At 35.8% G+C, this 26,799-nt stretch overlaps 1 protein-coding gene across 4 annotated transcripts in view; it reads left to right on the forward strand.

Moving 5' to 3' along the window:
- The first annotated feature begins 760 nt into the window (after positions 1-760).
- The window catches only part of MCPH1 (microcephalin 1), a 123,881-nt gene continuing 97,842 nt past the window's right edge, over positions 761-26,799 (forward strand). For 2 of the 4 annotated variants that reach the window (XM_038131615.1, XM_038131617.1), the window contains exons 1-10: positions 761-851; positions 2,981-3,072; positions 5,382-5,500; positions 10,259-10,343; positions 10,914-11,034; positions 11,290-11,430; positions 12,422-12,517; positions 14,698-15,687; positions 21,062-21,174; positions 23,017-23,082. In XM_038131615.1, coding sequence (XP_037987543.1) covers positions 833-851; positions 2,981-3,072; positions 5,382-5,500; positions 10,259-10,343; positions 10,914-11,034; positions 11,290-11,430; positions 12,422-12,517; positions 14,698-15,687; positions 21,062-21,174; positions 23,017-23,082 — 1,842 coding nt within the window. In that variant the 5' untranslated portion in view covers positions 761-832. The remainder of the gene's footprint in view (positions 852-2,980; positions 3,073-5,381; positions 5,501-10,258; positions 10,344-10,913; positions 11,035-11,289; positions 11,431-12,421; positions 12,518-14,697; positions 15,688-21,061; positions 21,175-23,016; positions 23,083-26,799) is intronic. The other 2 variants (XM_038131616.1, XM_038131618.1) reach the window with 1 other exon arrangement.

Consider the following 26,799-nt stretch of genomic DNA (forward strand, 5'->3'; position numbering starts at 1 on the left):
CTCTTTAGGACTCCTTATGGCAAATGGTCACACAGAAAATTCACTCAGTATTTGGCTTTGTCAAAACTTCATGCCATCCTGGCCTCTGTCAGCAGTACTGTGGCCAGCAGGACCAGGACCAGTGATTGTCCCCCTGTACTGAGCACTGGTGAGGTCACCAAGTGCTGTGCCCAGTTCTGGGCCCCTCAATTCAGAAAGAACTTTGAGGAGCTGGAGCAAGTCCATAGAAGGACAGCAGAGCTGGTGAAGGGTCTGGAGCACAAGTCCTGTGAGGAGCAGCTGAGGGAGCTGGGGGTGTTCAGCCTGGAGGAGGCTCAGGAGGGACCTCATTGCTCTCTACAACCCCCTGAAAGTTAATTGCAGCCACCTAAGGGTCAGTCTCTTGTCCCAGGAGCTAGTGACAAAGTGAGAGGACATAGTCTTAAGCTGTAACAGGGGCAAACGGTTTAGGCTGGATATTAGGAAGAATTTTTTAACTGGAAAGGTGATTAGATATTGGAATGGGCTGCCCAGAGAAGCGGTGGAGTCACCGTCCCTGCAGATGTTTACGGAAAGACTGGGTGTGGCATTCAGTTTACAGAATGGTGTCGGGTCATAGGCTGGACTCGACGATCTCAGAAGTACTTTCCAACCTAATTAATTCTGTGACACTGTTTGCAGCAGCATTCGGCCGTGCCAAGCCTCCCCGGCGCCGGAAAGGGCCGGGGCCGGGCCGAGCACGCTCCATTTCCGACCAGGGCGGCCCCGCCGTGGTGCGCAGGCGCGGCGGGGCCATGCGCGGAGGCGGGTTTGAACGGTGGCGGGCGCTGCGAGCTGCCGGGCCGTGCCGCCAATGGAGCCCGCGCTGAAAGGTACGGGCTCGGCCGCCGTGCGGTGCCTTCTCCCGGCGCAGCCGAGAGGAGCCGCCGGGCTGGCGCGGGCTCCGCGCTGCCCCTGTCCCTGTTTCTCCTTGAGGCCCTTGTCCCCGCTCGCCCCTGCGCTTCCCGGCGGGACGGGTGGCGGGCGCTGCGGAGGCCCGGCCCGCGGTGGCGGCGTGTCCGGACTGCCCCGCGGGCTGCTCTGACTCGCCGCGAACCCGGCCGATCCCGGCCGCGGGGCCTGGTGGTCGGCCCCGGGTGGAAGTGGCCTGTGCCCGGGCAGCTGTTCCGTGGCCAGCGGGGCGGGCAGGGGCGGCCGCCTCCCTCCGCTCGTGTGCCGCTGTAGGGCGCTTCCCGGTGGGCCCGCCGACCCCTCTGTTCTTCCTACTCCGGTCAGTCGTGGCTTTCTTCTGCGTCTCAAAACTTCTGCTTCGCTGAGTTGCCCTCTCATGGCCATTTTCCTCTGCGATCACCGCCTTCTCTGAGAACTTCTGAGGCTGACGTTTACAAGAACCGATCTCAGAGCTCTTCTAGTTCAAAAAAGCGCAAAGCTCTTCCTCGTTTTCCTTTTCGTCCACTGTATAAAAACTGCAAAAAGCTTTGCCTTTTGCTGGAATATATTTGATTAGCTAAAATTGACTAATTATTATGTATGTAAAATACACCTTTGATTCTGCTGCAAGTGCATGAAGTTTTGAAGTAGCATCCCTTTAAATTCCTAGTTAGACCTTTACTGAAATGTTCCGATGTGTTTTTCTAGGAGAATTTTAGCTATGAAAGTTCTAAAATATTTGATGTAAGAGGAAGATACTATCTTTAAAAATTCAAGTGCATTGTTTTTCACAACTGAACTATCAAAGAAGAAAGCAACTCTGGCAGAATCTGCCCCAGTCTAGTACCAGAATGAACACAGTTAAAAGCACATTGAAGTAGACTTGTCTTAAACTTCCATTTATATCTGAAGTTGTAGTACTGATAATAAGATTTTTCCCAGTGCTTTGCATGAGGAAGTGCTTTGTTTCACATTTCTCTTGTATGTCAAAAATATTTCTAGTAATTGTAAAAATACTTTATTTTTTATAAGAGTATTTCTATTGTTATGCATAATTGGAACATTATTCTGGTTTTCATTTAGCAAGAAGACAGATGAGATTACATAATAATTAATCAGATATGCTCAATTATCTTAGTAGCTAAGATAATTATGCAATATTTGCTAAGGATGACCCTTTTAAAATTAAACTCTTGGTTTTATTCGTGAGTTCTTAGACTTGTCTGGCCTTTGCATGAAGTCGTTTTTGGTGAACTGCCATTTCTTCAGTTTTTGGAATTTTACTGATTTGCCATTCAATATGGGAAAGTGGCATGGCCAGTGGAACTGTAGGGCACTTTGGTGCCTGTTCTATGTAAAACTAATGAAGGGATTGTTATGAGTTTTATTTGTTTATCCCTCCTTGTCAATACTTCTGTCTTTAGTTACTTGCTTGAAGATATTCTCAAGCATGACTGACTTGATTCCTTGAAAAGTTTATTAATCTGCTTGATGAAGCAAGCTAATTAAATCTGAATATCTCAAGTTGCATGTGGCAACTGATATGAGTAGCCCCTGTTATATGTACTTAATTTGGGGTGTTTCAATATAAATAAAATGAGAATTGAAGTCAGTTGGAAACTGTTAAGTAATATTTCTGCAAAATTTTCTGGGAGTTTGGGCAAGGAATAATTCTATTGTGGTGATGACATTTTGTTCTGGAAGTTGTGTTGTATCAGCTGGTTTTCAAACTTTTAACTACTATGAAGATTCAAAGTGATTACATAATGGTAAGGGTGAGCAGTCATGTAAAGATAATGTATTGCTTGTTAAACTGGTAGTGTGTTTTAAATAGATAAAGTAGGAAGTTAGCTAATGTCAGACTTCTAAGTTATTTCCGTTACAATTAATTTAGGGGACATAAATACACTAAAAAAAATTCTGCTGTTAAAGTCTGACACTCAGTTTACTAAAAGCTGTATTTGCTACTGATTGCAATATGTATAACAGAAACTTTTATTGGAAAGGCAGTTTAACCAGTTTTACCATGGTATATACTTCATTAAGTGTTGTTTTCTGTCTTCTGATCCAGGTGTTTCTGCCTTTGTAGACGTTTGGTCATCTAACAGAACAGAAAATTACTCAAAAACCTTCGAACAGCAGCTTCTTGATATGGGAGCAAAAGTAAGAAGACTTTCAAAATAAATGGAATAGGAAATATCATAATTATAAATTAGCTTGCTTGTTCTACTTGTCACATATATTTCTTTTTAGTATGAGTTTTTAAAGGACAAGAAGGCAGAAAATTAGAGACCTGAGAATAGACCCGTGTGCTGTAATATTCTTGCTACTGACAGATGGGAAATGCATTTAAAGCCTTTTCACATCTACAGACCTCTTTGCATATTAATGTGATAGCATGCTCCTCGTGGGAAGTATTGGGCTTGCCACAGACTGTGGGCGAAGCAAATCTAAGTCTTGAAAACCTGTGGTTTACAAGCATGTATCTTATATTGTTTTGTCTCGTAAGCAGCTGCTCTGTTGTTAGCACAATGTTTCCTAACCCAAGTACCATGGCATTTTATTCTTCCATTCATTCTCCCAAAATTTGGATCAGTTCCAGAAAGTGCTAGTAAAAATGCATCTTAAGAGTTTCAGTATTTTTCAGATTTTTTTCCATACCGGATATAGTTGGTTTGTAGGTGCAAAAGATGTTTAATTGCCAGCTGTAACATTTCAACCAGAGACCAAAGTCAAACTGGCATCTTCCCTTCTTGCACATTGTTACTGGTTCATGGGGATTTTTAAAGCCCAGATTTTTTATTCTAAAAAAATACTTGTGTGGACTCTGTGTTCTTTAAAATTGGCATGTGTAGATGTCTCTTACTATAATTTAGGAAATCTTGCTGCTCTCCCCAAGTCCTCTCTTTCTGTATGAGGTAAGCTGAGTGAGTGTGACAGAACAGTTAGGGTAACTGGTTTTGTTATAAAGCAAACACAACTCTCTATAAATAACTCGAGTAAAAAGAACAAAAAATATTTCTATGCTGTACTGTCAGACCTGTGTAATTCTATTCTTATCATGTAAGACTTTTTTCTCCCAGAAAATATGGCAGAAGCATAAGGCTTCAAAATTCTTCAGAAGAGTAAAAATAACCAAATATGGTGCAGGCAGATGATACAGATGAGCCTATTTAGTATATCCCTATGACTGAATAGGCATGGTCATGCCCCTTCTCTGTTCCAGGCACTTCCCTGTTATTGGCTGAGCACGTGGTACTAAACTGGCTTGGTTCACTGTGTCAGGAACTTAAATTCTAAATTAGTTTTTTGCTAGATTGTTGATTCTGATATCTCTGAGTTCAGCTGAGCAGCAGAAGATGCACAGGGTAAGGGGAGGAGATGGGAAAGGTGAGAGGGAGGTGTAAGGTGGTGCTCCTCCATGATTTGGAGGCAAGGTACATCAAGCATCCTTAGGACATGGGCTGTGAGTCAGATACTGGCAAAAATGAGTAAGCAATTGCATCTGGAGTAGTAATTTATTCTATAAGAATCTAGTGGATCATTTTATACCTAGATACTGAAGTATCATGGGGTTTTGTCTTCTAAGAAGTCATAATCAGCTTGCCACCAGCAATGTTTGGAAAAGCTAAATAGTTTTCTTAAAGCTAAACACAAACCCAGTATGCTGTAGGCAAAGTATAATGATACAACTGATGGTACAACAGAAAGTTATGGAGCTATTTCTATTTGGCTGGGGAGATGCTGCAGTAAAAAATTAGTTCTATTGACGTAATCACATCAACAATCACAACTGATCAAGCAGTTCTGTGTGGGGTGCTTAGTCTCCACAAAGGAAGCCTTGTTTGTGAAAAATGGAGTATCTAGAACTGAAAACATTGCTTGTCAATGGAGGCTGATAACTGAAAATTTGATCACTTGTGCTGACTTCTAATCTTCTGTATTTCTCGTTTTTAAAGCATTCTCATATAATTTTAGTTTGTAAATAGCCTTTCCCTCAAAACTAAAAGTGATTTTTAGTGATGAAAAATTAGTTTAAAAAGTCAGGTTAGCTGCACCCTTTAAGCCTGAGTTTCCTTGCCTAAAAGATGTTTTGTTATTTCTTTGGATAGGTGGCATCTGCTTTCTAGGCTGGCTGTTGCATAAGAAATTATGTTGCACTATATAAATAAAATGTTGCAGAATTAGTGATACATCTAGAGCAGGGAGCTGAAAATGGTAACTTAGAGGAGTCTGGAAACCAGGGGCTATTCCATCCCTTTAGCCTGCATTAGCTTCCCTAATGAGACTGGAGTTTTGATTGGTTGAGGCTTCTTGTGAAGTTGGGAAAGATCAAAAGGGTCCTTGACATAATGTTTAGAATAAATTTTTACACTAGTGGTGTACACACTAAAAATGGACTACGCTAGCTGGTGTCATTAGCATTTTCCAATTATCAGACTTAAATATGAGCTCTCTGTGTATTTCTGCAGGTTTCAAAAACTTTGAACAAGCATGTGACTCATGTAGTCTTCAAAGACGGACGTTTGACTACTTGGAAGAAAGCGCAGAACATGGGTGTAAAAATAGTTTCTGTGCTCTGGGTGGAAAAGTGAGTACTTGTGGTTATAATGAATGTGGCCTATTTCAGAGATAGTATTTTATTAATAATTTTCTAGTATTTTTTAATTGGAAAACTTAAATACAGAAACTGTTTTATTAATGTACTTGAAATAGTGATAAATCTGTGAGTAAATGATAACTTTTCTATGACGTTGTTCCTATTATATAGCATGTGACTTACACAAAAAGATAAAATGCAAACTCTTTAAAATTGAATAATGTGAAGTAATTTCATAGTATATTTGTTAACAGTTCTACTCCTGTGCTCTCAGATAGCATGTATAGACAGTGAATGCCATACTTACATTGAATACAATTCTTCCACTTTCATAGGTAAAAGTACATTTCATCAAGGGCATTGTACTGTTTCTGTAGTTAAATCCTGTAAACAGAATAAATCCTAGCAAGAAAGAAAAAGATCCATATGTATTCTGGTTTTTAAGATATTTGGCAAGTTCAGAACAAAACTTCATGAAGATTCTCTTCTACCATATGGAAAAAGTTAAATTGATTTTTTAAAAAATGGAAGACAAATTTCCTCTGTGCAACCAGTCCTTTAGCATTTGCTAGTCCATAGCTGCTTCTCTGAATTTACAAAGTGCGTGGGAGGCCTAACTAAGATTTCAGATGAAGGGTAAAAACACAGTTTATGAATATGCATGTATCAAAGACTCCAATTGATAAATCAATGTGATGATGGAAAGTAAAATATAAATCAAGTAAAGAGGACCTTACCTATACCAGTTGTCATATGCGTGGAGAGGTAGTGGTAAGTGCAAATATTTTGGACTTGTTTTTTTAAAAAAGGGCAAGGAGGGAGGGCAAATCTATGCCCTACAGACACCTAAATGTAGGCCAGTACAGCCTGGGAACTTGTGATGCAAGTCCACTAGCCAAAAAAGAAATTCATGCAGATCTGCAGACACAGGAGTTTTCTTCTTTTTTTTTTCTTTTTTTTTTTAAAGTATAACAGATGTAGAAGTTACAGTCACACAACCCAGCCAGCTTTAACACCAAAGAAGAAATACCTCAAGTTCCTGAAAATGAGGGTGATGCAAAATTTTATTTATGTGAAAATGTCTTTCAGGGACCTGGTGCTATTTGAAAGTGTGACAGTGATGATGAATTCAGTACTGTTATAAAATTGAATATGCTCTTCAGGTGGCTAAGCATATAAATACAGAATTTGAAATCTTAGTCACATGAACTATATATTATTGATGATTTGGATGTGCTGTAGTAAAAAGGACCTCATAGAAGTCCAGATGAGTACTACCAGCAATGGAAGAATGAGAGTGCCTTACAGGGGACAGTCTAGGAGATGTCATACAGAAATACTCTTTCTGTGATAGCAGTTCCACCACAAGAGTCTTCTCTGCACTGCTGGAAAGCATTGAGTAGATGAACACTGTAGAAAGCTGAGGCATTGAAATAGCTGGACATGTGATACTGTAGGGGACATCATGGAATTTTGAAATCCAGGTGTAAAAGCCTCAAGAAACTTTAACTTTTGCTGGATAACAGCAACAAAAGATGAAGACAAGAGAAAGCATCTAGAGGGAAAACTTAGGTTGTTTGGTAGGAAAGAGAAGGCTAGCATCTTCTAAGTTTCCCTGTTATAATTTTCTGACCAAAGCAAGGTCTTGGTACACGACTTAGAAGATGAAGTTTGTTGGAACTTGGAGAGTCATCTGAAATAGAAGTATTTTATTGCAGAGCAGGACCCAAGCTGTGAATTATGATTGAACTTCTCTGTAATCTTTTTCTTCTGCTCTTTAGTTTAAAGTAAATGCCAAAGGGTACAGAAGAACATACAGCTTAAATTGGTGTATACTGTAAGCAGAATTCATGAGAATATCATATCCTTGGGCAAAATATAGGTCAAGAGCACTGAAACTTGTATAAGAGATAGTAATGAATATTCCTACTGTTCATGGGGTTATTCAAATGAGGCACAGGCAGTACAAAATTAAAATGAGTCTGTGCTAGTATACATAGAAATTTTGGGGTTTTATAATAAGAGAACCAGAGTGCCTGACTACATTATATGTCTAGTACATCCATGTCTCAGACACTGGTAGGCAGAAGATAGAAGATAGTTCATTCAACCCTGGAACAATGTAAATAGGAAGGACTGAATAATATGTACCCATAAAATTATGGTCCTGTGTGAATGGAAACTTAGTTTAAACCTGATAATTTGTGTAGGCAAATCATGCAGAGTTCCTATGAGTTGAAGTTTTAGCATTGCTAAAAAAGATTGCTTGATTAACCAGCTGCTTCATTCAGTAGCAAGTGGAACCTATTCTCAAAATGGTCAGAAAAACTCTGAAATGTTATCTCAGCAAGGTAATAGTACATTATCAGCTTTCTGGTGTAGACTGGGGGTTGGTGACTCCTGTAGAAGTGCAGTGCGAAACCAAGTGTGTTAGTGATTGCTTGGTCTTAATTGGTTTGTGGAGTGCTGTTCAAATTTGTCAGAGAACCTTTTCATAAGTATGTCTACAGTATAGGTGTTCACACTGGAACACCAAACCAAAGAAATTCTATGACAATGCTTAAATTTAAAAACGAGTTTACTTAAAATGGAAGAAGTTCTGTTAAGAAGCTAAGACTGAAGGGAATAAAATTCTTGCTGGTGTAAAGAAGGCTGTTTAAAGTAGTCCTCTTAAGCATATCAGAAAGATGATTATTGCATTTTGGTACTTGCAGTAGACATTTTCATGGTATTGTTACCTCAGTAGTAGTCAAAAATCAAATTAAATAGAACATAAAACTTCATATAGTGGAATGACAGCATTTTATCATGGTTATATTTGGAATGTTGCCAGAGGATGGCAATGAGCTTGACTGAAGTTTTAAAATAGTTTTCTTACAAGATGTGATTGAAGAGACAAGAATGCTTCAGTCTGGAAAAGGAGTGGAGGTGGGAGACTACTTTGAACACAAAGGTTTTTGTAGAGAGGCTGAATGGGAAATGAATTTATATTTTCCTTTCCAGTAGAAAAGTTGGAAAGCATTACATCAATACACGGGGAGACAGATTCAGAGAAAACAGTAAATTATGGGTTTTAACAACACAGGGTTAGGCTGTAGAACTCCTTTCTTGTTGCAAAATCATAGTGAGCAGAGATTTACATGGGATAAAAATTGCTGAAGCAATTGAACATTTCATTTTATCAAAACCCAAGTACAGTATTGCGTCTAACCATCTGACCATCAGAAATCTGTGGAACACAGTAAACTGGGAATATTTGGCTTTTGAATGTTTTTATATTCTTACATGCTCTTGGTAATCTTGATATTGGAGGATACTGCAGGGTGCTACAGTATATGATATTTAATCTGGATGCTAATTTTTGATGTTGGAGCTCTGAAAATGCCAGACAAGGAAGCAAGTAATAAACAATTAGCCCAGCATTTTCCAATACTTCCTCTTTGAAGAAAATACTCTCAGATTTAATAGCTGGTGAACCCCTATACTTCCAGCCTGTTAGACTTGTACCCCAGTGTTGCCTTCCCCTGAGCAGTGTTTGAGCCTCTCAGAGGAATAAGCCCAATGAGCTGAAAAGTGCTGTAATACTTTTAGTTTTCTCCATAAAAGCCTGAAACATTTGAAGGGTTTGTGCAGTATTTAGTGATCATTGCCTTGTTGAATTCTTACTGGATTTCTAGAGCTCTTTCCAATGATTTGCCTCCAACTTTTATTGGAAGCTTCTGCTCTAAAACATGAGCATCTATTTGAGCCTAAACTGTATGCAGTTCTACAGTTTAGGAAGTAATTTTATAAGACAACTCTTTAAGATGAAAATTAAAAATCAGAAACAGAGAAAAGTTATTTTAAATTTTAAAACGATTGTTTGCTTTTTTTCTTTTTTCACTGAGAAAAGTTTTTTACTGCTTCTTCAACACAAATACTTAGGTGAGCAGCCTCAAAGAAAATCAAAACCCAGGAACAAAACCCCATATAAAATGGAATAGCTACAATTTGCCCAAATTAGGCACACTTAATACTTGCACATCAAATGCGTAATTGTGAAGCTCTACCTGTGTTTTCTTAGCAGGATAACTCATCCCACAAAAAAGTTATATAAATCATTTACATGCAGATTTGCCTGCAAAGTAAAAGATTCATAGATTTAATACTAAAGTTTTCTTCTGTTTGGTTTCTCTGAATCAATGAAATCTCTGAATTAATATAACTTTTCATGTAGTCTACATCAGTGCTGATTATTATCCACAATTTAATAACAGTCACTGAAGTCCAGCTTCAGTGGATGCTCTCTTTGATGCTCCTGAGAACTCTAAATTCAGTGAGTTTGACAAATACTTGCAGTGATTTGTCTCTCTCCAGTCCAAGTGGAGTAGGGATGAGGCCATAACTGTACAGGCTCACACCGTGTAGCAGTTCCATCGCTAGGTGTCACCAGAGCCACGCGAGCAGCTGCTGCGAGCACAGTCCTGCAGCTGGGAAGGGTGTGGAAAATAACATGAGTGGGAATCTTGCCCTTCCAGAACAGCAATTTGAAGGGCATCATTGGCAGAAAAATTTGGATCATATTTTGGCATGTAATAAATGGGGGGAAGGGGTAACATTACAGTACTTACCTTAAAGTTACACACTTAGAAAGGGTTGGTGTTTCATTATTGCTGAGCTCAGAAAATCTTCTTGCAATAAAGTTTCTCATTCTTCAAACAAAAACAAGATAATAAAAAGCCACCAAACCTTCTCTAATTTACTGTACAGGTGTCGAGAAACTGGAGTCCATGTTAATGAATCCCTATTTCCTGCAGTAGACACTAATGAAGGATTTCTATTACCAATCAAAAAAGTAAGTATGTGGTTGTTTTTTTTTTTTTTAAATGGGCTTAGAATAGAAATTTTTAAAGTTTGAACTTGACTTTTTGACCTCAAGCATTTGAACTATTTTCGGAATATGCTGTAAACTCTGCCTGTCCATTTGAGTAAGAGTTTAAAGACAGTCTGTTGCTGTGATCATGTGACATCTTATCTGAAGAAAGTATACTACAAATCAAGTTTTTGTATTGGTAATTAAAAATATTAAGATTTAAATTCAAATTATATAACAATGACTAATCAAAAAAACACGACTACTATGTGGATTATGTTTTTCAGAGTTGCAACAAATACCTGTGTTTTTAAAAACTACCTCTAAATCTTTGCTGCAAGCAAAAAAAAAGGTCTGATATGTTCTTTCTTATTTAATATTAAAGTTTACTTTGCAAAATGCTAATTTCTGTGATTACCTGTGACTCTCAAGGAAGTGATAAGCAGCATAAATAGCAATAATAAATACTGTGACGAAGTGGTAGGCAAAATAGGAAGTGTCATTATTTTGGCAGTTTTATACATATAGTTAAGAGTTTTATCTGTCTTGTAGCACAAATGTATGCAGCCAAAAGACTATGTTGAAAAAACTCCAGAAAATAATAGAAAGCTTCAGAGAAGACTGAACCAAATGGCTAAAGAGTTAGCTCTACAAAAGACCGCAGTTAATTCTGGTAAGAACTATTTTTTACTAAGATCTGAAGTTTTTTTAAAGCATTTGATGGGATTTTGGTATCTATTGGTTGGGGTTTTTGTGAGTTTTTTGCACCTTGCCATGAGAAATTAAGTTGATGTCTTTTTTAGAGAGTTCTTTGCAGTTCAGTTGCGTTAAGGCATCTGTAATGATATTGATCAAAAAAAGAAAGAAGCTTCATATTGGCTGTTACAGCATTTAAATATTAATATATAAATACCATTTCTTTGTGCAGATACAGATGTACCAGTTTTATTATTTGAAGACAATGGTTCACTTATATACAGCCCTGTTAATAAGATAAAAGATCAGTGCAATGAAATGGAAAGAAGAATAAAGGATATGGAGGAAAAAAGAGAGAATCTTTCTCCTACTGGTAAGAAGTTGAATCTTACTTAGTTATGAACATGCACAAATGTCTGCTGGTTTTATTGCTGGCTTTTTCATGCCCCTCTGCTCTTGCCTTTAGAATTTTTTTAATCTCTTGATTGAATGTTTGGAACACATTGGTTGCAAAATAATGTTTTGATCACTAGGCTGCTCATGAGGACTAATGTTTAGACTAGACTTTCTAGTCATGTAAATTGATATTGTCACCTCTTGCTTAAACTTTACAGTGAAACTCTAAATCTTATTTCCTGTTAAATTTTAATGTGGATGCTGTGTATGACAAAGATTGTAATGTTATTACTCCCACATCAATTCCCACATCAGGTTTAAAAAGGACACCAAAACTGATGAGATATCTGTCCAGGTACTGAAGGACAGGACTTAATAAATAAATTTGAATAACCTAATTAAATAAATCTAGTCGATTTTAAAATGGATATTCAATGAATTAAATTTCAATTGTAGTTTTCAGATTTTTTCAGTGTTCACATTGTCTTACTGAGAAAATATTAAAGTCTAAGTCATTAGGTTTTGTCAATTACTATAAAAAATGTTGAATGTGGAACATCTTTTGGTGGGGCAGCATCTGTATTATTTGAAGTTTTAACATGTGCACGTTAGCTAGACTGTCAATTTCTAATTTCAAAAACAGTTGTGAAAGTAAAGAAACAATAATACATGGATGAAAAATTAAATCTCAGTTTATTTTAGTGGGGCTTGTATTTATTTTCTCTCCAAATTTTAAGGTAAACCTTCGAACATTAAAAGCATTTCTGCTATATCAAGACGCAATTGCCAATTGCAAGACTTCACAGATTCTTTACTGAAATGCTTCAACAGGCCTTAGAAATATCAGTAATAATTTCTAAATAGTTTTACATTATTCTTTAGATTCAGAAAAATGTGCTGCTGAGTTACCTTGAAAAAAATGCTTACGAATAGCTAATAGCTATCTAATAGCTTTTTTGTATTCCTAGGTTCACAAGTGACTCAAACACTTCCAAGTAGCTCATCAGGAGACTGCCCACTTTCTACTTGCGTCTTAACTAATTCAGAAGATGAGCTGCTACCTGGTAACTAATACAACTTAATATATTACATTAAAATTAATACACAGCTTTTATATATTACTTTGGAAAGTATGTTATACTGAAATGAGAACTGTATCTATTTTCTCTTTTATAATTAAAGATGAATTATCCTAGTTTTTCCTTACTAAAGAAAGTATATTGTACTAGGTCAAGAAAAATGGAGCATGAGGAATACCACTGGGTAAATGCTCTGCCTTACAGCTGTATTGCTTGCCTCACTTCCTCCTCTCTACTCATACCATTCCCTATTAATAACTTTCTGTCCTACATGGCATCAATCTTCACTGCTCTTAACAGTGATTGTATATAGAACACAGAGTGCACACCAAAGAATGTGATGTGGAAAGCTGAAAAGAGATCTGAATGAGGGTAAGACCTCAAAGAACTGAAATGTCTTCCAATTTTTGGTTGAAAAACATAAATTTGAAAGTTAGCTTAATGTGTTTTTCAGATTAAGTGGTCAAGTTTGAAGAAATAACGCGAGTAAAAATAAATCTGCTTTTTTAATGTTTTATGGTTTAAGATGGATTAAAATAATTTGTTAGCAAGTTAAGAACCTCATAAAATTATTCTCATGTATTAGGGGTTTGTTCCTGTGTTTTGGTGTATTAGCAGGGCATAAGAGAGGAGATTGTGAAGTCTGTTGAGCTACATCAGTGAACATCTTAATAGTATTGATTATGTATGCAGTAGGTTAGTGCTTCAGACTTCATGTCATCTGTCAGTCACAGGAGCAAAGAGCTCAAGTCAGATGCTGGCCTTGATCTCAGTAGAAAAGGGAAGAGAAGGGAGTCTTCAGAATTTGTAATAAGGGCCACTAGAGCAGCTTGCCTGCTCTCCGTTCTCCCTCTACAGTAAGCTACACCAAATGCTATTTTGAGGTGTTATACTTTATTGACATGATACAGGAGTTCTGTCACGTTGGCTTACCTAAGAACACAGTGGGTATCTTGCAGCCTGCAACAGCTTCTTATGTCTTCATGCAATATTAGTGAGAAGTGATAGTTGAATGCTGGAAGTAGCATAGCTCTGCCAGCAAACTCTTTTACTTTGATACATTAGTTATGTGCTGATGAGGTAGAACATTGTGATTTGAGAGCTTTGCCTTGCATATGTCCCTTCAGCTTTGCAACTGCACTATATAATTTTACATTAAGAGCAGACCACCAATTCCCATGACAGTGTTCAGTGTAGCTTCCATCTCCAGTACTCTGTGACAGTGTCCCCCATGTTTGTGCGTAAGAGATATATGAGGTTGGTTAATAATGGTTTAGAAAGTTCAAGAAGCCCGGTTAATTTGAGGATTGAAGCTGACTTTGTCAGTTGTCAGTATAAGAGACTGATCGTATAATGTGAAATTTATCTCTATATGTTTTATTTTTCTTAATATAGTTAGCTATGCTATATATTTTAAAATATTATCTATATCTAATAGGCAAATAGCATCAAGAACTTACAGAACAAGTATTGCTGTCATGTTTCACTCAACAGCTACTTAAGCAAAAGCTTCTATTGCCATCATCTTGTAGAACAACAAGATTTTAAAAAATGTATGTTGATTAATCATACATTAACTTGTTTTGGAGGAATTTTTTGTGAAGAGGTATGAGTAGATGCTGTGTAACACCTAACACAAATTAATTTCATAAGAATAGCTATAAGAAATAAGTCTTTATCCACATTCTTATTATTTTTAATACATATTTTGATGTATGTGACATGATAGTACGGTGTTGTATTTAAATCCATCTTAACTGCAAAATCTTCAAGTTGGTACTAATGCTGTGGTAGCAAAAATTATTGATTTTCCACTGTTACTAAAGCTAACTTTATCAGCATATAATCTTGCTTTCTCTACAAATGCAAGAGGAATAACAAGTTGCTCTGTGGCTTTATTTCAAGAAAGCAGAATGGGACTTATGGGTGCTTATGACCAGGTAACATGATGCAATAGCTAGAACTGTAGGTTCTTGTCAGCATAGAATGTGCTTTGTTTCTAATCCATTTTCTGTTCAGTTTTCATTGATTGCCATATAATATCCAAAGAAGTGGCTACATTTTTATGTTTTTTCCAGTTCAGGAATTCCATAGATATTTCACTAAGAAATTTATAGTCTGTTTTGTTCAATACGTTTATCTTGCCACTTTTTTTTGTTTTGCAGCAGAACAAATGGAAGAATGCTTGAACTCAAGTAGTGATTATCTTTGTAGAATTGAGACGTTAAAGAGACAGAGAACAGAGGTAGCAGAACATGGCTGTGATACTTGCTCTGATATTCATGTGTCCATGAGCACATCAGTGAATTCTCCATCACATGGCAATGAGGAGAAGAGGTTAACACCAAAGCACCGTGCCAGAAGTTTAACACAAAAACAGATTATACAGCCGACTTTGGGTGAAAGATTGTCTTTAGGAAAAAACCATTTAAAGTTTCCAAAGAAAAATCAGAACAAGAGCAAGACTACTGTGGTTGCAGATGAAAGTTCTCTTCTTGAGGGTTTTGGTCATATTACTCCTTCCGAAAAAATAGTCCAGTTAAATACTGTTCCTGCTTTGATTGACAGTCTCTCTAATTTGCCTATGAATAATGAAGACTTAAATGCATATTCACTGGATAAAAGCTTCCCTGTTGACAGAAATTATTCTCTTCTTGAAGACAAGAAACTACAAACCTTACCAAGTTTGAAGCTGGCTACCTCAGAACTGGGTGCATCAGGCTCTATGGGGTTCTTGCAAGCGATTACTACACATAGCAAGTCTTGCTGCACTGAAGAGGCTTCTTATGAAGACTTCTTTTCATCATCTAATTCAAAGGAAAATGAAGTACAGATACAAGTATCCAAGGAATCACAGAATCCTCCTGAAGTTTGTTGCAAAGACTCTTTTCCAAGCACGGACCTACATGATGTGAGTTTCTGTGAGCCACATAACACTACTAAGATAAGTAGGAAGACCTCTATTTCAGTAAATGATTTTCCAGTAAAGCAAAAAATCACACCAGCTAAACATCCAGGAAGCATACCATTAAATATATCAGGTGGTGGAAAAGATGACACTGAAGAAGCTCTGGATGCTGATGATGGGAACAGGCTGCCACAGCATGCTCATGAAAAATCCTACAACAGTGTAAATGACTCTGCTCACATTGCTGGTAAGTTACTGCATAGAGCTGGAAAATCAAAAGATATCATACTGCCTTAGATATACTAATGCAACTAAATTGCAAAATGAACTGCCATTCCAAAAGGAAAAATACTTCAGAAACACACCAAAAGAAGAAAATACCATGGTAGTGGCTTAATTACTGAGTCAAATAAATGATGCATAGAATCCAAAAGAACACCTATTTGTTTTCCCATACCTTACAAACACAAAAGTCATAGGAGATAAGGAAGCTGCTCCCTGTACACAACAAAGGTAATGTTGAGCCTTGTTTCTCTTAGTCTCCTAACTTTCTGTTGCTATTCAAAGTCTGTTTAAGTAACCATGGTCTCATCATAAGTTTCCTTGTTCAAACTATTTTTATTTCACAAGTGAAAATTGTTACCAAAATTGCGGTTAGGATCATAAAATCTCTGGTGGAAAAAAATATTTGAGTTATCAATGTGTAACTTGTGCGGTGAAATAAGACCTGCAAGAGTTTCATTGTAAGCATATTTTTCAACCATTACTTTTTTATATGGAACTGATCTTAATTTTTAATTATCATTTTAAGAGTATTTTTATACTTAAGCATTTTCAATTGGGTTTAGCATAAAGTATTTTTATGTAAATGATACTAAAATATTGAATCTCAGGAACTTCTCTGAAAGACGCTCCTAAATTGCATTGGAATAATTTTCAGATTTTGATATTTTGATCTTTGTCAAGCTTTACATGGGGTTGCTATTTGTACCTGTAATTGTGTATTTTAGTAATTTATCTTCCCTAGAAAATTCTGTAGTAGTGCATCAATTAATTATATAAAACTAATTATTACTTAAAGGGCTCAACAGACTTGCTATCAGACTTATGAAATCCAGTGGGAATGTTGAACCGTGACTGTGCCTATACATGTGAGTAATAAGCTGCTGAACTGTGAGCTGCCATTTTGAGTTCATTACACCTGTATTTTAATATCTGGAGTGCATAATTTCTTACACAGTTTAAAAAACATGGATGCAGGTGTATGTTATGCAGGTATAAATGTACACCCATAAAGGACAACTTTCTGCTCCAAGTGATGGATGAACCATGAAGTAGAGGTCCTATGTTGGATCTTGTTCTCCCCAAGAAGGAGGTGCTGGTGAGGAATTTGAAGCTCAAGGACAGCCTTGGCTGCAGTGACCATGAAGTGTTGGAGTTCAAGATCTTGGGGCAGCAAGGAGAGCATACAGCAAGCTTACTCCTGATGTGCTGGACCTAATGAAATGGATTTCCCTAACTTCACCAAAGTATATTATATTATTTCCATAGATTTACACAAAGTGTAGGCAAGTGGGACCTCAAGTTTGACGGCTTGAATGAGCTCTCTTGAAACTTGAAGGAATCAATAATGTAAAAGAAATTGTGTTTTCCCTAATAATGCAAGTTTTGTGGTAGAAAATGAAAATCTTGTATTACACTTACTCCTGTGATTATCTATGATGGAATAATTGATTTTTATTAATTATGGGTTAAGCATATCCTTTTTTAATTAAATGTAAGTTGTTTCTTGTCCCTATTAGTAAATAAATTGTAAATTGGGTCTTTTTATGTTTACTGTACATTATTTGAAAGCTGGTAAATCCAGGATATTTTTAAAAACTAATGAATTGTCTTCATTCATCATATATATATATATATATATATATATATATATATATATATATATATATATATATATATATATGGTTCTGAGTAATCAAATAGCCATATAAAATGTTATCTGTTTTAAATATCAAACATTTTTCTTGCCCATTTTTTTTGTTGTGGTTTTACATCAGTGGCACTTTTACCCATTGTCTTTAATGACATGATTCTTTGATAAGCTTTCTTTCCATAGACTACTTAGAACATTTCATTTTAAAGTAAAATATGCAGGCTAATCTGAAACCAAGTTTTCAAGGCCTAATGCTCATGTGGTAGCAAGTTTCGGTTTCCTTTGTAGGGCGCATTCAAGGCTGCCCAGTTGTTCTGCAGAAATAAATACTGCTACTTATGTTCATCTTACTCATCTACAGGTCATGTGAGTCTTCATCTGAAAGCTACAACAATAAATAATAATGCACAAAGAATGCAAGTGTATACTCCCTTAAGCTTTTATCATGTTAAAATCATTTAGAAATTTGAACTCAGACCTAGCATTACTTCCAGTCTTAAAAATAAACTTAAGGCTTATCTGAGTGAATTTTATATATTTATGCTAATGTGGAAGGCAAATATTATCTTAATTGGCAAAAAGACTTAAACTAAGATCCATTGTACTGTAGTTAATGTAGTTCAGTGTTAAGCTGGAAAATCTAGAATGTCATTCTGTTATTTGGTGCAAGAAATCATTGTGTTTAATTTAGATTATTGAGTTTTACCTGAAGTTCTAGGTGTTATGGGTCTTAATGCTGCTAAAATACTGTTTATATCTTTAAAAGCACACATGTGAAAACTGTGTTTGATGTGCCTTTTGGTTTTTTTCACCTTTGGAAGAAGATAGGCTCACTAAAAATATTTTACAATGTCCTCTATTGAGATTCTGTTATGTCCTATTAAAAAACAAAGGAGGCATGAAGAGGAAAACTGTTTCTTCCTTGATTCCTTGTTTTATTTATCATCACAAAAACTTGAATTATAACTAATTATTAAAATGAAAGAGAACAAGTATTTCTGAGTAGAGGAACAGGTTGAGAATTATTTTGATGTAGTCAAATTTGCCAAAGCCTGATGGCACTTGTCCTAGAGCACATAACAAACTACATACAATTTTTATAAACCATTAACAGGGTCTCTCTGAGGACCTGGGGGGGCACATACGTTTTCAGAAAACTTAAAGAAATTATGTTCTGTATAATAAAAACTTGTTTGCCCATGCTTCAGTAATATCTATAATACAATAACAACACAAGGTATTAAATATTCTGTGAATGTGTACCTGAAGGATTAATGATGGGAAATTTGGACTTAATTCCTTCATGTTGGGGTAAATGCCTCTATGGATAAGTATGAAATAGTAGATACAACCTTAAGTGTCACTTCATAATTTTTGAAGTAGAGAACTTAAATTTTTGTATTTTTAGATAGAGAATATTTTAAAATATTCTCTATAACATATATATTTTTAAAGTAGAAAACTGTACTATAGAAAAATATTTTATTAGATTGACATGAGCAGAACTAGCTCATTTTGCCTACTCACTGCTTTTCCATTCAATGGAAATATCAAATGGAATTCTGAAGATAATATTCTGGTTCAAAACTTCTCATAGGTGTTGAAATTATCATGAATGAATAGAAGCTTAAATTGTAAAGCAAAATCGCTCTAATTTGTGATAATGCTTCAGAGGGCTCAGTTGTTTATTTTGGTGCCAATCATTGAGCAGGGTTTTGGAAGAGGGTTTAGGGGATCTAATGGACTGCAGTGGCAGTAGTTACCTGCATATTTGAACTCAGTTTAGGGAGAACTAACACTGGATGCAATTGCTTCAAAAACTTCTGTCAACTTTATAGTCCTCTAGGAAAAGTTACTAGAGATGAAAACTCATTATTTCTGCCTGACTGCTTTAAAAAAAAGTAATCAGGAAAAAACAGAAAATAGTGAAGCTTGAGACCTATAGGATGGAAAAGCTGGAAAGTGTTTGAGAAGTGCTGCTAGACAGGAATAGAATAGCAAAGAATAGGCCTTATTAATTGTAGTGCCTAAGATCCATGAGCTGATAATCAGAGATAAGGGACATTATCCTCTCTTCCTGCTTTCCTGTAAATATGAAGAACCCACAGGAGTGATCCTGAACTGGAAAGAAGTCCAAGAGTACAGGTTTCAAGACTTTAACCCCAAGTGGAACAAGTGCTGTGGAGCATGAGCATTCAGGCCAAGAGTAGTAAAAATAATATTACACCACTTTTCACTGTTAGCCCCCAACCCAAGCTACTGCTCAAAAAAACCCCAAAAGCCTGAAATAACCTAATCAAAATTAACAGAGACTACTTTGGGTGTAGCAGTGGAGTACATGATCTCCTTACATCCTATGAAGTCATGTAATCAGTTTGGGGTTTTTTTTTAAGATTTGAAATACATGTTTAAAAGTTCTGGTTTTTATGGAAAAAGGTAAATTTTTTCTTTATTGTGTTGTAAGATGTTTTCTCTTCTACTTCATCAGTCTTCCTCAGATTGAAAATGGTTGGCCTCAGTGCAATACTAAATAAAATTACAATGCTATTAGTGATCTCTTAATTACATGACACTTTGTACCTAAATATTGAATTTAAATCAACAATTGTACCTGAAAACCCAGTTTACATTTATTGCACAAAAATTACTGCAATAAATTTTGACCCGTTTAAAGATTATAATTTTAAAGAGAGTAGTCTAATGAATCATAATCTGGTGTTTTGTCACCTCAAGGATTAAGAGTTTAAGTCGCTGTCAGAGAAAAATGATTCCTAGTTATATATGCATACTAAATAGTACCCTTCAGTATTTTCCAAAACCAATCAAAAAAACTTAGTTGGCAGGAGCTAAATTTAGGCCACTTTAATCACTAATTAAACTTCCTTTAATTGATCTCATCCATTTTTTTGAAATGAAAAATGAACAAATGTTCTAAATTAGACTTTATTGAATGGCATTTAGGAAAAATGCTCTCCCTAAATTTAGAGTAATTAAAGCTTAATTATTTAAAGGATAGATCAAAATTTTTCATCTTAGGCAGGCAAGCTTATTTCTAAAATGATTCAGAAGTTTACTATTTAGTTCTTAGGAAAGTCATTGTGACAGAGTTGAAGAATTCATAAAATACATAATGAAAAATAGTGGGTTTTGACAGAGTGCATTCTTATGGATGGTTTCTTTTCATATATAATAGGTCTTATGTGCCTTTATTTGCACAGAATCCTTGCCTGCCAACAGTTTGCTAGATTTGCATGCGAAGTCTTTGAAAACAAGTTTCAGACTTTGTCATTTTAGAAAAGCAAAATGTTTAGCGAAAGCATTGTGTCAATAAGAAAAAGAAAATCTTGCCCCTGAAGCTTCATACCCAAATATCTCTATGCAGAGAAGTTGCACATTTTATAATAAATAGCAATTTAGCAGATTCTCTACTTGTAGTTAATATATAGTTTTCAAAATATAGGAAATTGGGAGTTTTACATCTGGTAAAGAACAGATACTCAAAGATGAAATCAGATGCTTGAGTGTCATTCCTTTTCCCTAACAAATACAGTGAGAAAAGAACTGGTACAAGTTATTAAGAAGTATCTTAAGCATGCATAGTGCTGTGCTATGATAAAATAATAGGTTGCAGTCTCATTTCATAAGATTGCGTTTTTCATTTTCAGTTTCTAAATCTGGTTTCTAGGTGGTGAAGATGAAGTTTCAGAGTGTCACGTCACCGATGACTCTTGCAAAATTTTTAACGAGCGAAAGAATAAGCACACTGGGGGCTTAAGAAAAGGTGGAAGACTCCAAAAGGTCAGTTGAACTGACATTTGCTTTGTTAGGTTCTTCCATGGAGGATCACTGAGTGTCTTTGTATGCACAAAAATTAAAATAAATTCTTTGGGGTATCAATTTTAAAACTTTCCTGAATCTCACTTTTCTTGAAATACTATGCTAATGGTCTTGGTCTATAACCATAAAACTGAGCTCTCTGATAACTTGTAGTGGCTGAGTCCATGCCAAGCTGACATCATGAATGAGATTGGTAAGCCAGTTCAAACTGAAAAAACTGAAAAGCCAGTAGTTACCTGAAAGGATGCCTGTCCCTTTTGGAGGAGTTACTAAATGCAGCAGGTTTTTAAAATTTGCTTTATACTGGATAATTGCGAGTGGATATTTCTGCAGAATGAAGATTTATGAAAGATTTTCTTTTAGGTTCTGGTAAAAGTAAATTTCTTAATTTAGTATCAATTTGGCTATAAAAAAGGGAGAAAGGATTGAGTCAGTACTGAATCTTTTTTTTTAGTGTTTTTCCTTTGTAAAATCTTTTAAGTAAATATAGAACTGATCAGGAAGGAAAATAAATATTAGTCTTTTAATCAGTAAGTAGCAAGTCACAATTGAAATGAGTGGAGGGCTGAGTTCTTTTGAGAATGGAAAGTCCTAAAGCACTAAAGGATGTCTGCTGTTGTTAACAATATAGAATAATTTAGTTGTTTCATTGGTAGATACTGGTGGAGTTTCAAAGAGACTGATCACAAATTTTGAAACTTTTTTATGTAAAGCTTTTGTGTAGGTGCAATTACTAAGTTATTCAACATTTTAAACATCCTGAAAATCACATCTTAATTTCCATGGACCAGTGATCTCTGGATTAAAAAGATTATTTGACTTTCCTGCACCTTACTCCTTTTTACTTTTTTAATATGTATTTCCTTTATTTTATATTTTATGTGTAAAATTAATAACTAGAATGTATAAATCACTCTAGATGCATGTCCTGTAGAAGCATTTAAGATAGTGTTCTCTTTAGGCTAAAGTATCTCTCCAGAGTAGTTTAATTTCCTGGCACAGAAAAATGACTAAAGCTGCTGTATGTAAATCCATAAACCACACTCAATGGCTCTTTCTAAGGCTGTATGCAGAAAGTGTGCTTGGACATTTGTCAGGTTTGTTGGTACTTATTCCTTCTCTAGCGAAATTACTCAACAAGAGCATTATACATCAGTGCTAATTCTGACTCATTTGTCTTAAGATCCCAACATAATAATTATGTACTGAAGAGAAACAAAAAAACAATATGAAATTCTTTTTTATTGTTCCCCTTTTTCAGATCTGACCTTGCAGTCAGAGGTATCTTTAAATGGTTCTATGTGGTGTCTGCTTGCAAAGCATGCTCTGTGAGGTGTTTAATAGTAGCAAAGCTAAGTGGGTGCCAGAGAAAATTCCTATCCAGTGTTTTGAGATGGCTTCTTTTATCCACCCATTTCAGCTTGGTGACAATACCATTTCAAATATCAACAAAATAGCAGTGCATAGTTTCCTTCATGTCATGAATGCCTTTTAAAACTTACTTTAAAGGTTTTCATTGTCATCTTGACTATGCAGATTCATATGGAGACAATTTTGGGGAAGGACAGGGATTTGACTGAAAAGTAAAAAAAAAAAAAAAAGTCTAGCAATGAGACTGTTGGACTGTTGCACTGAAAAGTTTAAATTTTAAGAGAATATTTTTTGAAACAAAATCAGGCTACGTAAATTTTTGTAAATTATTATATTGCAAAGCCCTTCTTGTACCAATCAAAATATGTTCTTGAAGCTTTATAAAAGTAACCAAACATTATACACCATTTTTATTTAATACTTTTTTTCCAGGGGCTATGGCTTAAACATTGCAACTTTTTGCTGACTTTTGGCAATGTAAAGGTTAAGTTACAAAACGTAAGTTATTTTCCTTTGCCTAAGGAAAAAAGTGGGAGAGAAATGGTGCAAATATTTTTTAAAGTAATATTTTATTGAAGCACAGTATTATAAAGAATTTCCTAGCACTTATTTAAATCTTAAAAGAAATTCTATTCTAAAAATACAACTGTAAAATAAATGCCATTTCCTAGATACTTAGATATACAAACATTCCCACCAATGTGGCTATGTGACTCTTCAGACAGACCATATTGCTGGGAATCTGTTATAAGTGTGATCTGTTAAATTCATTACTTTGCTTCTCAAAATAAGAGACAGCTATGTAAATTGCAGCTATCTTTTTTTTATAGAAAACGGGTTTGAAATCTAATGCCCCTTTAAAAATATTTTAGATGCTTGCTGAAAGTAGTTCCCAGATAATTAGTGTGCTTTAGTTACAACTCATTCACTGTGGCATATGCTACAATGAACACTTCCATTCTAAATCATTCAGTACAGTAAATGCATGTCAGTAGGCCTTTGGAGTTCACTATGTAATGGTAAATATTAAAAAAGCCAAAGAAAAATATATTTTAGGAAACAAAAATATTTAGGTCTAAGTGTTAACATTACTTACTTCTTTGGTTCTTTCAATTTTTCATTTGTAGTTTCTTTAATAGAAATCAAGCTATAGTTTCTGTGTTCTCTGGAGTGCTATTGTGATATGGTTTTGTTTTCTTCAAAACCACATACAGGTTGAGTTTCTTGTATTTTCTTTTAGCTGAAGTCAAAACTAAGAATCACTTTGTTCAGATACTTGTATATCACAATTTTAGATTAAAATACCAATAGTTTCTTTATCCATGCTCTTTATATAGGCAGGCCTATTGTACTGTTAACGTGGAAGATGTCTAATCAAATATATGTAAAATTGTACAGTCAACAAACAAAAGCCATGAAGACAGAACAGTTTATAATGGCAGCTGCATGCACATTTGGGGAAGATGAGGAAGATTTTCAGGAACCTTTAAAGGCTTCAGAAAAAAGATTTTTGTATTTAAAAACACATCACTACCACCTCACTACCCCCCCAAAACTAGGATTTTTGGTGTGTTCAAAGGCAGTGCATATAGACAAATTTATAAAATTCACTCTTAGTTTTGAGACAGAGTTGGTAAGGATAAATGCTGTCAATTAATGCTTGTGAATGTCAGCAGGTGGCTTCCCTGGTCTAGAAATCTAAGTTGATGTTAGTGGATTGCAGGGATAAAATAAACCCTTTATGCATTGTGATGTGTTTCTCAATTATTCCATGAAATTGGATGCATAGTTCTTTGTTGCTTTGCACAGGGGGGACAAAGTGAAAAAACTAAAATTCGTCTTAAAGCCAAAGATGTATTCAAACAAGTTATTTACTGTTGAATGCTCATTTCATAGCTTATTGTCACAAAAAAGTTTACATTTATCACAACGCCTGTTGCATGTCACAAATTAAATATTTTGTACTTTAAAAAGATCAGAGACTCATTATTATTAACCAGTTAACTGCCATTTTATTCAAATAAAAATTTGTTTTATAGTTTCAGAGGGATATGAGAGGTGCTGTATGTCTTTTAAGGCATCTAAGAGTCTCACTCCAAAAGTCTCAAATCACTAGAAATACAATTGGAATAAATTGTAAAGTAAAAAAAAACCCTTTAAAATGTTGTTTTCTGAGTGAAAAGAAAAAACTCTTTAACCATGTGAAAAAAACGAGTTAAGCATCATGAGGGATGATTAAAAACATATTTTTACAAAGACAGTATGGACTTAACTGAAATTCCTTCAGTTTTGTTTTTAAAGAGATTCATCTTGGCTCGCATTTCTGTAGCTCTTGGATTTGGGTGAAGGTACATCAACACTAAACTTAAGAGATTTTTTGAGAGAAGATTTTTACAAGCAATCTAAGCTCATGCTGTGGAACAAATAGCGTGAAGCAGGCCATTGTTAGATCCTACTATCACAGTCCTTTTTTAAATTACTTTATTCATGGCAAAACAAATGTTGATTTCCTGAAAAATCTGTAACTATAAAATGTGAAGCATCTTGCCAGACATTCAGGAAAGTGACTTTATGGTCATATTTTATGTGTGCATTCATAGACTTGTCTTAGATTGTATTGGTTTCAGGGACAACATAATTTTATATTTTCCTTCCAGTTTTGATTTGTAGTTGCTTTGAATAGGTACATATTTTAAATACTGATACTTGAAATGTTACTGACTTTGAGACTCAGATGAATAGACAGTGAATTAGACAAGGTGGAAGCATACAAGCTTCATTACAGTTAACAAAGAAAAAACTGGAACTACTTACCTTTGTGGTTTGGGGAAAATGCTTGCTGTAATGGGGATGGTCAGAGGATAGCACCATGGAAGGATGCCTAGGAATCCCATGGTTTGGGACAGTTTTAAAAGTCCTTCTATATGATCAGTCCCATGACTATTGACTCAAACTTTGCAATACAATTCTGGTTCTGGACTTTTTCCAGCTAGTGAATTTGTCCCTCACTCTTCTCCCACATCAAGTGGAGGGCTTCCAGGACAGAAGCCATACCCTTGGCATCTGCTGCTGTACTTTACATTGCATGCTTTGGGTCATATCCTAATATCATCAGCTTTGTTGTCACCCCTTAGGGATGCTACCATTCTTGACAGGATTATCTCCTGTAGATGAACCTGATGGGTTGATTTAGGACCTTGGGTCCCTAGAAATCATTCTCTTTATGACAGGTTTCATACTAGCTATTTGGGCCTACCTACTGAAGTGCTGTGGTCTATTTCTTAATTGTAAAACAGTGTCTTTTAAAATCAGTGCCTTTCTAGGGCAAAAGGCACATGCTCCTTTCAGCTCAAGCTGTTTCCTGTTGTTCCAGGGACACTTGCAGCTGGTGTTCACACTCTTGTATGTGTTGCTGTTTGGAACAGTGGAAATGTGCTGTGACAGTGAAACCTGAGGTGGTTGACTGTAGCTTGTCGTTTTAGAAGGCAGGATAGATCTGGATCCAGGAACTGAATTTCCCCAATTTTTTATATCAAATTGTCACTAAATTTCTGTTTGCTCAACAAATTAACATATTGGTTATTTTTTAGAACCTTCTTCTAAAAGAAGACATAGAGGCTTAAGTAGGTGGAGGGTTTTGAAATTTTTTTTTGACTTCATAGAATTAAGGGGAAAAAACCCCATTTCACTATTTCTTTTTTTTCCCAGAAGATTGGTAGGTTTGGTGACTTTTGATTAAGATACAGTTTATGTGGCTTCACATTAATTCAGAACATGTTTTTATTACTAGTTTTAGACAGGTAGGAAATGTATCAAGATCTATCTACAGTGAATGGTGGATAAGGATAAGCAGCAAGAGTAACATCCTGGAATCTCAAGTTATTTGAAGTACATCTATGTCATCTCCATCCTTTTAAATAAAAGTCTGTGGCGTTCTTGGATTTAATTGTGGAAGGAAGGCTTCGGTGCAAAAAGCAAATGCAGCTTTCTGGCTCTGAGCATGAAGGAACGATACAAAAACATTGTGCAAGAAGCCAAATCATAGGGTCCATGGGTCCATGCTTGAAGCATACCTCATTGAAGATATGTATGTATGCTGTTCTTTTCTGATTTTGAGATGCAGTGTGTTCACAACCATCATGCCAGAACCACATAATTCACTGGACTGCAGCTGGTTTGGCAGAGAATAACTGTAAAACTGAAACTGTTTTCTCT

This window comes from Motacilla alba, chromosome 3, assembly GCF_015832195.1.
Source record: "Motacilla alba alba isolate MOTALB_02 chromosome 3, Motacilla_alba_V1.0_pri, whole genome shotgun sequence".
In the NCBI taxonomy this organism is placed as follows: domain Eukaryota; kingdom Metazoa; phylum Chordata; class Aves; order Passeriformes; family Motacillidae; genus Motacilla; species Motacilla alba.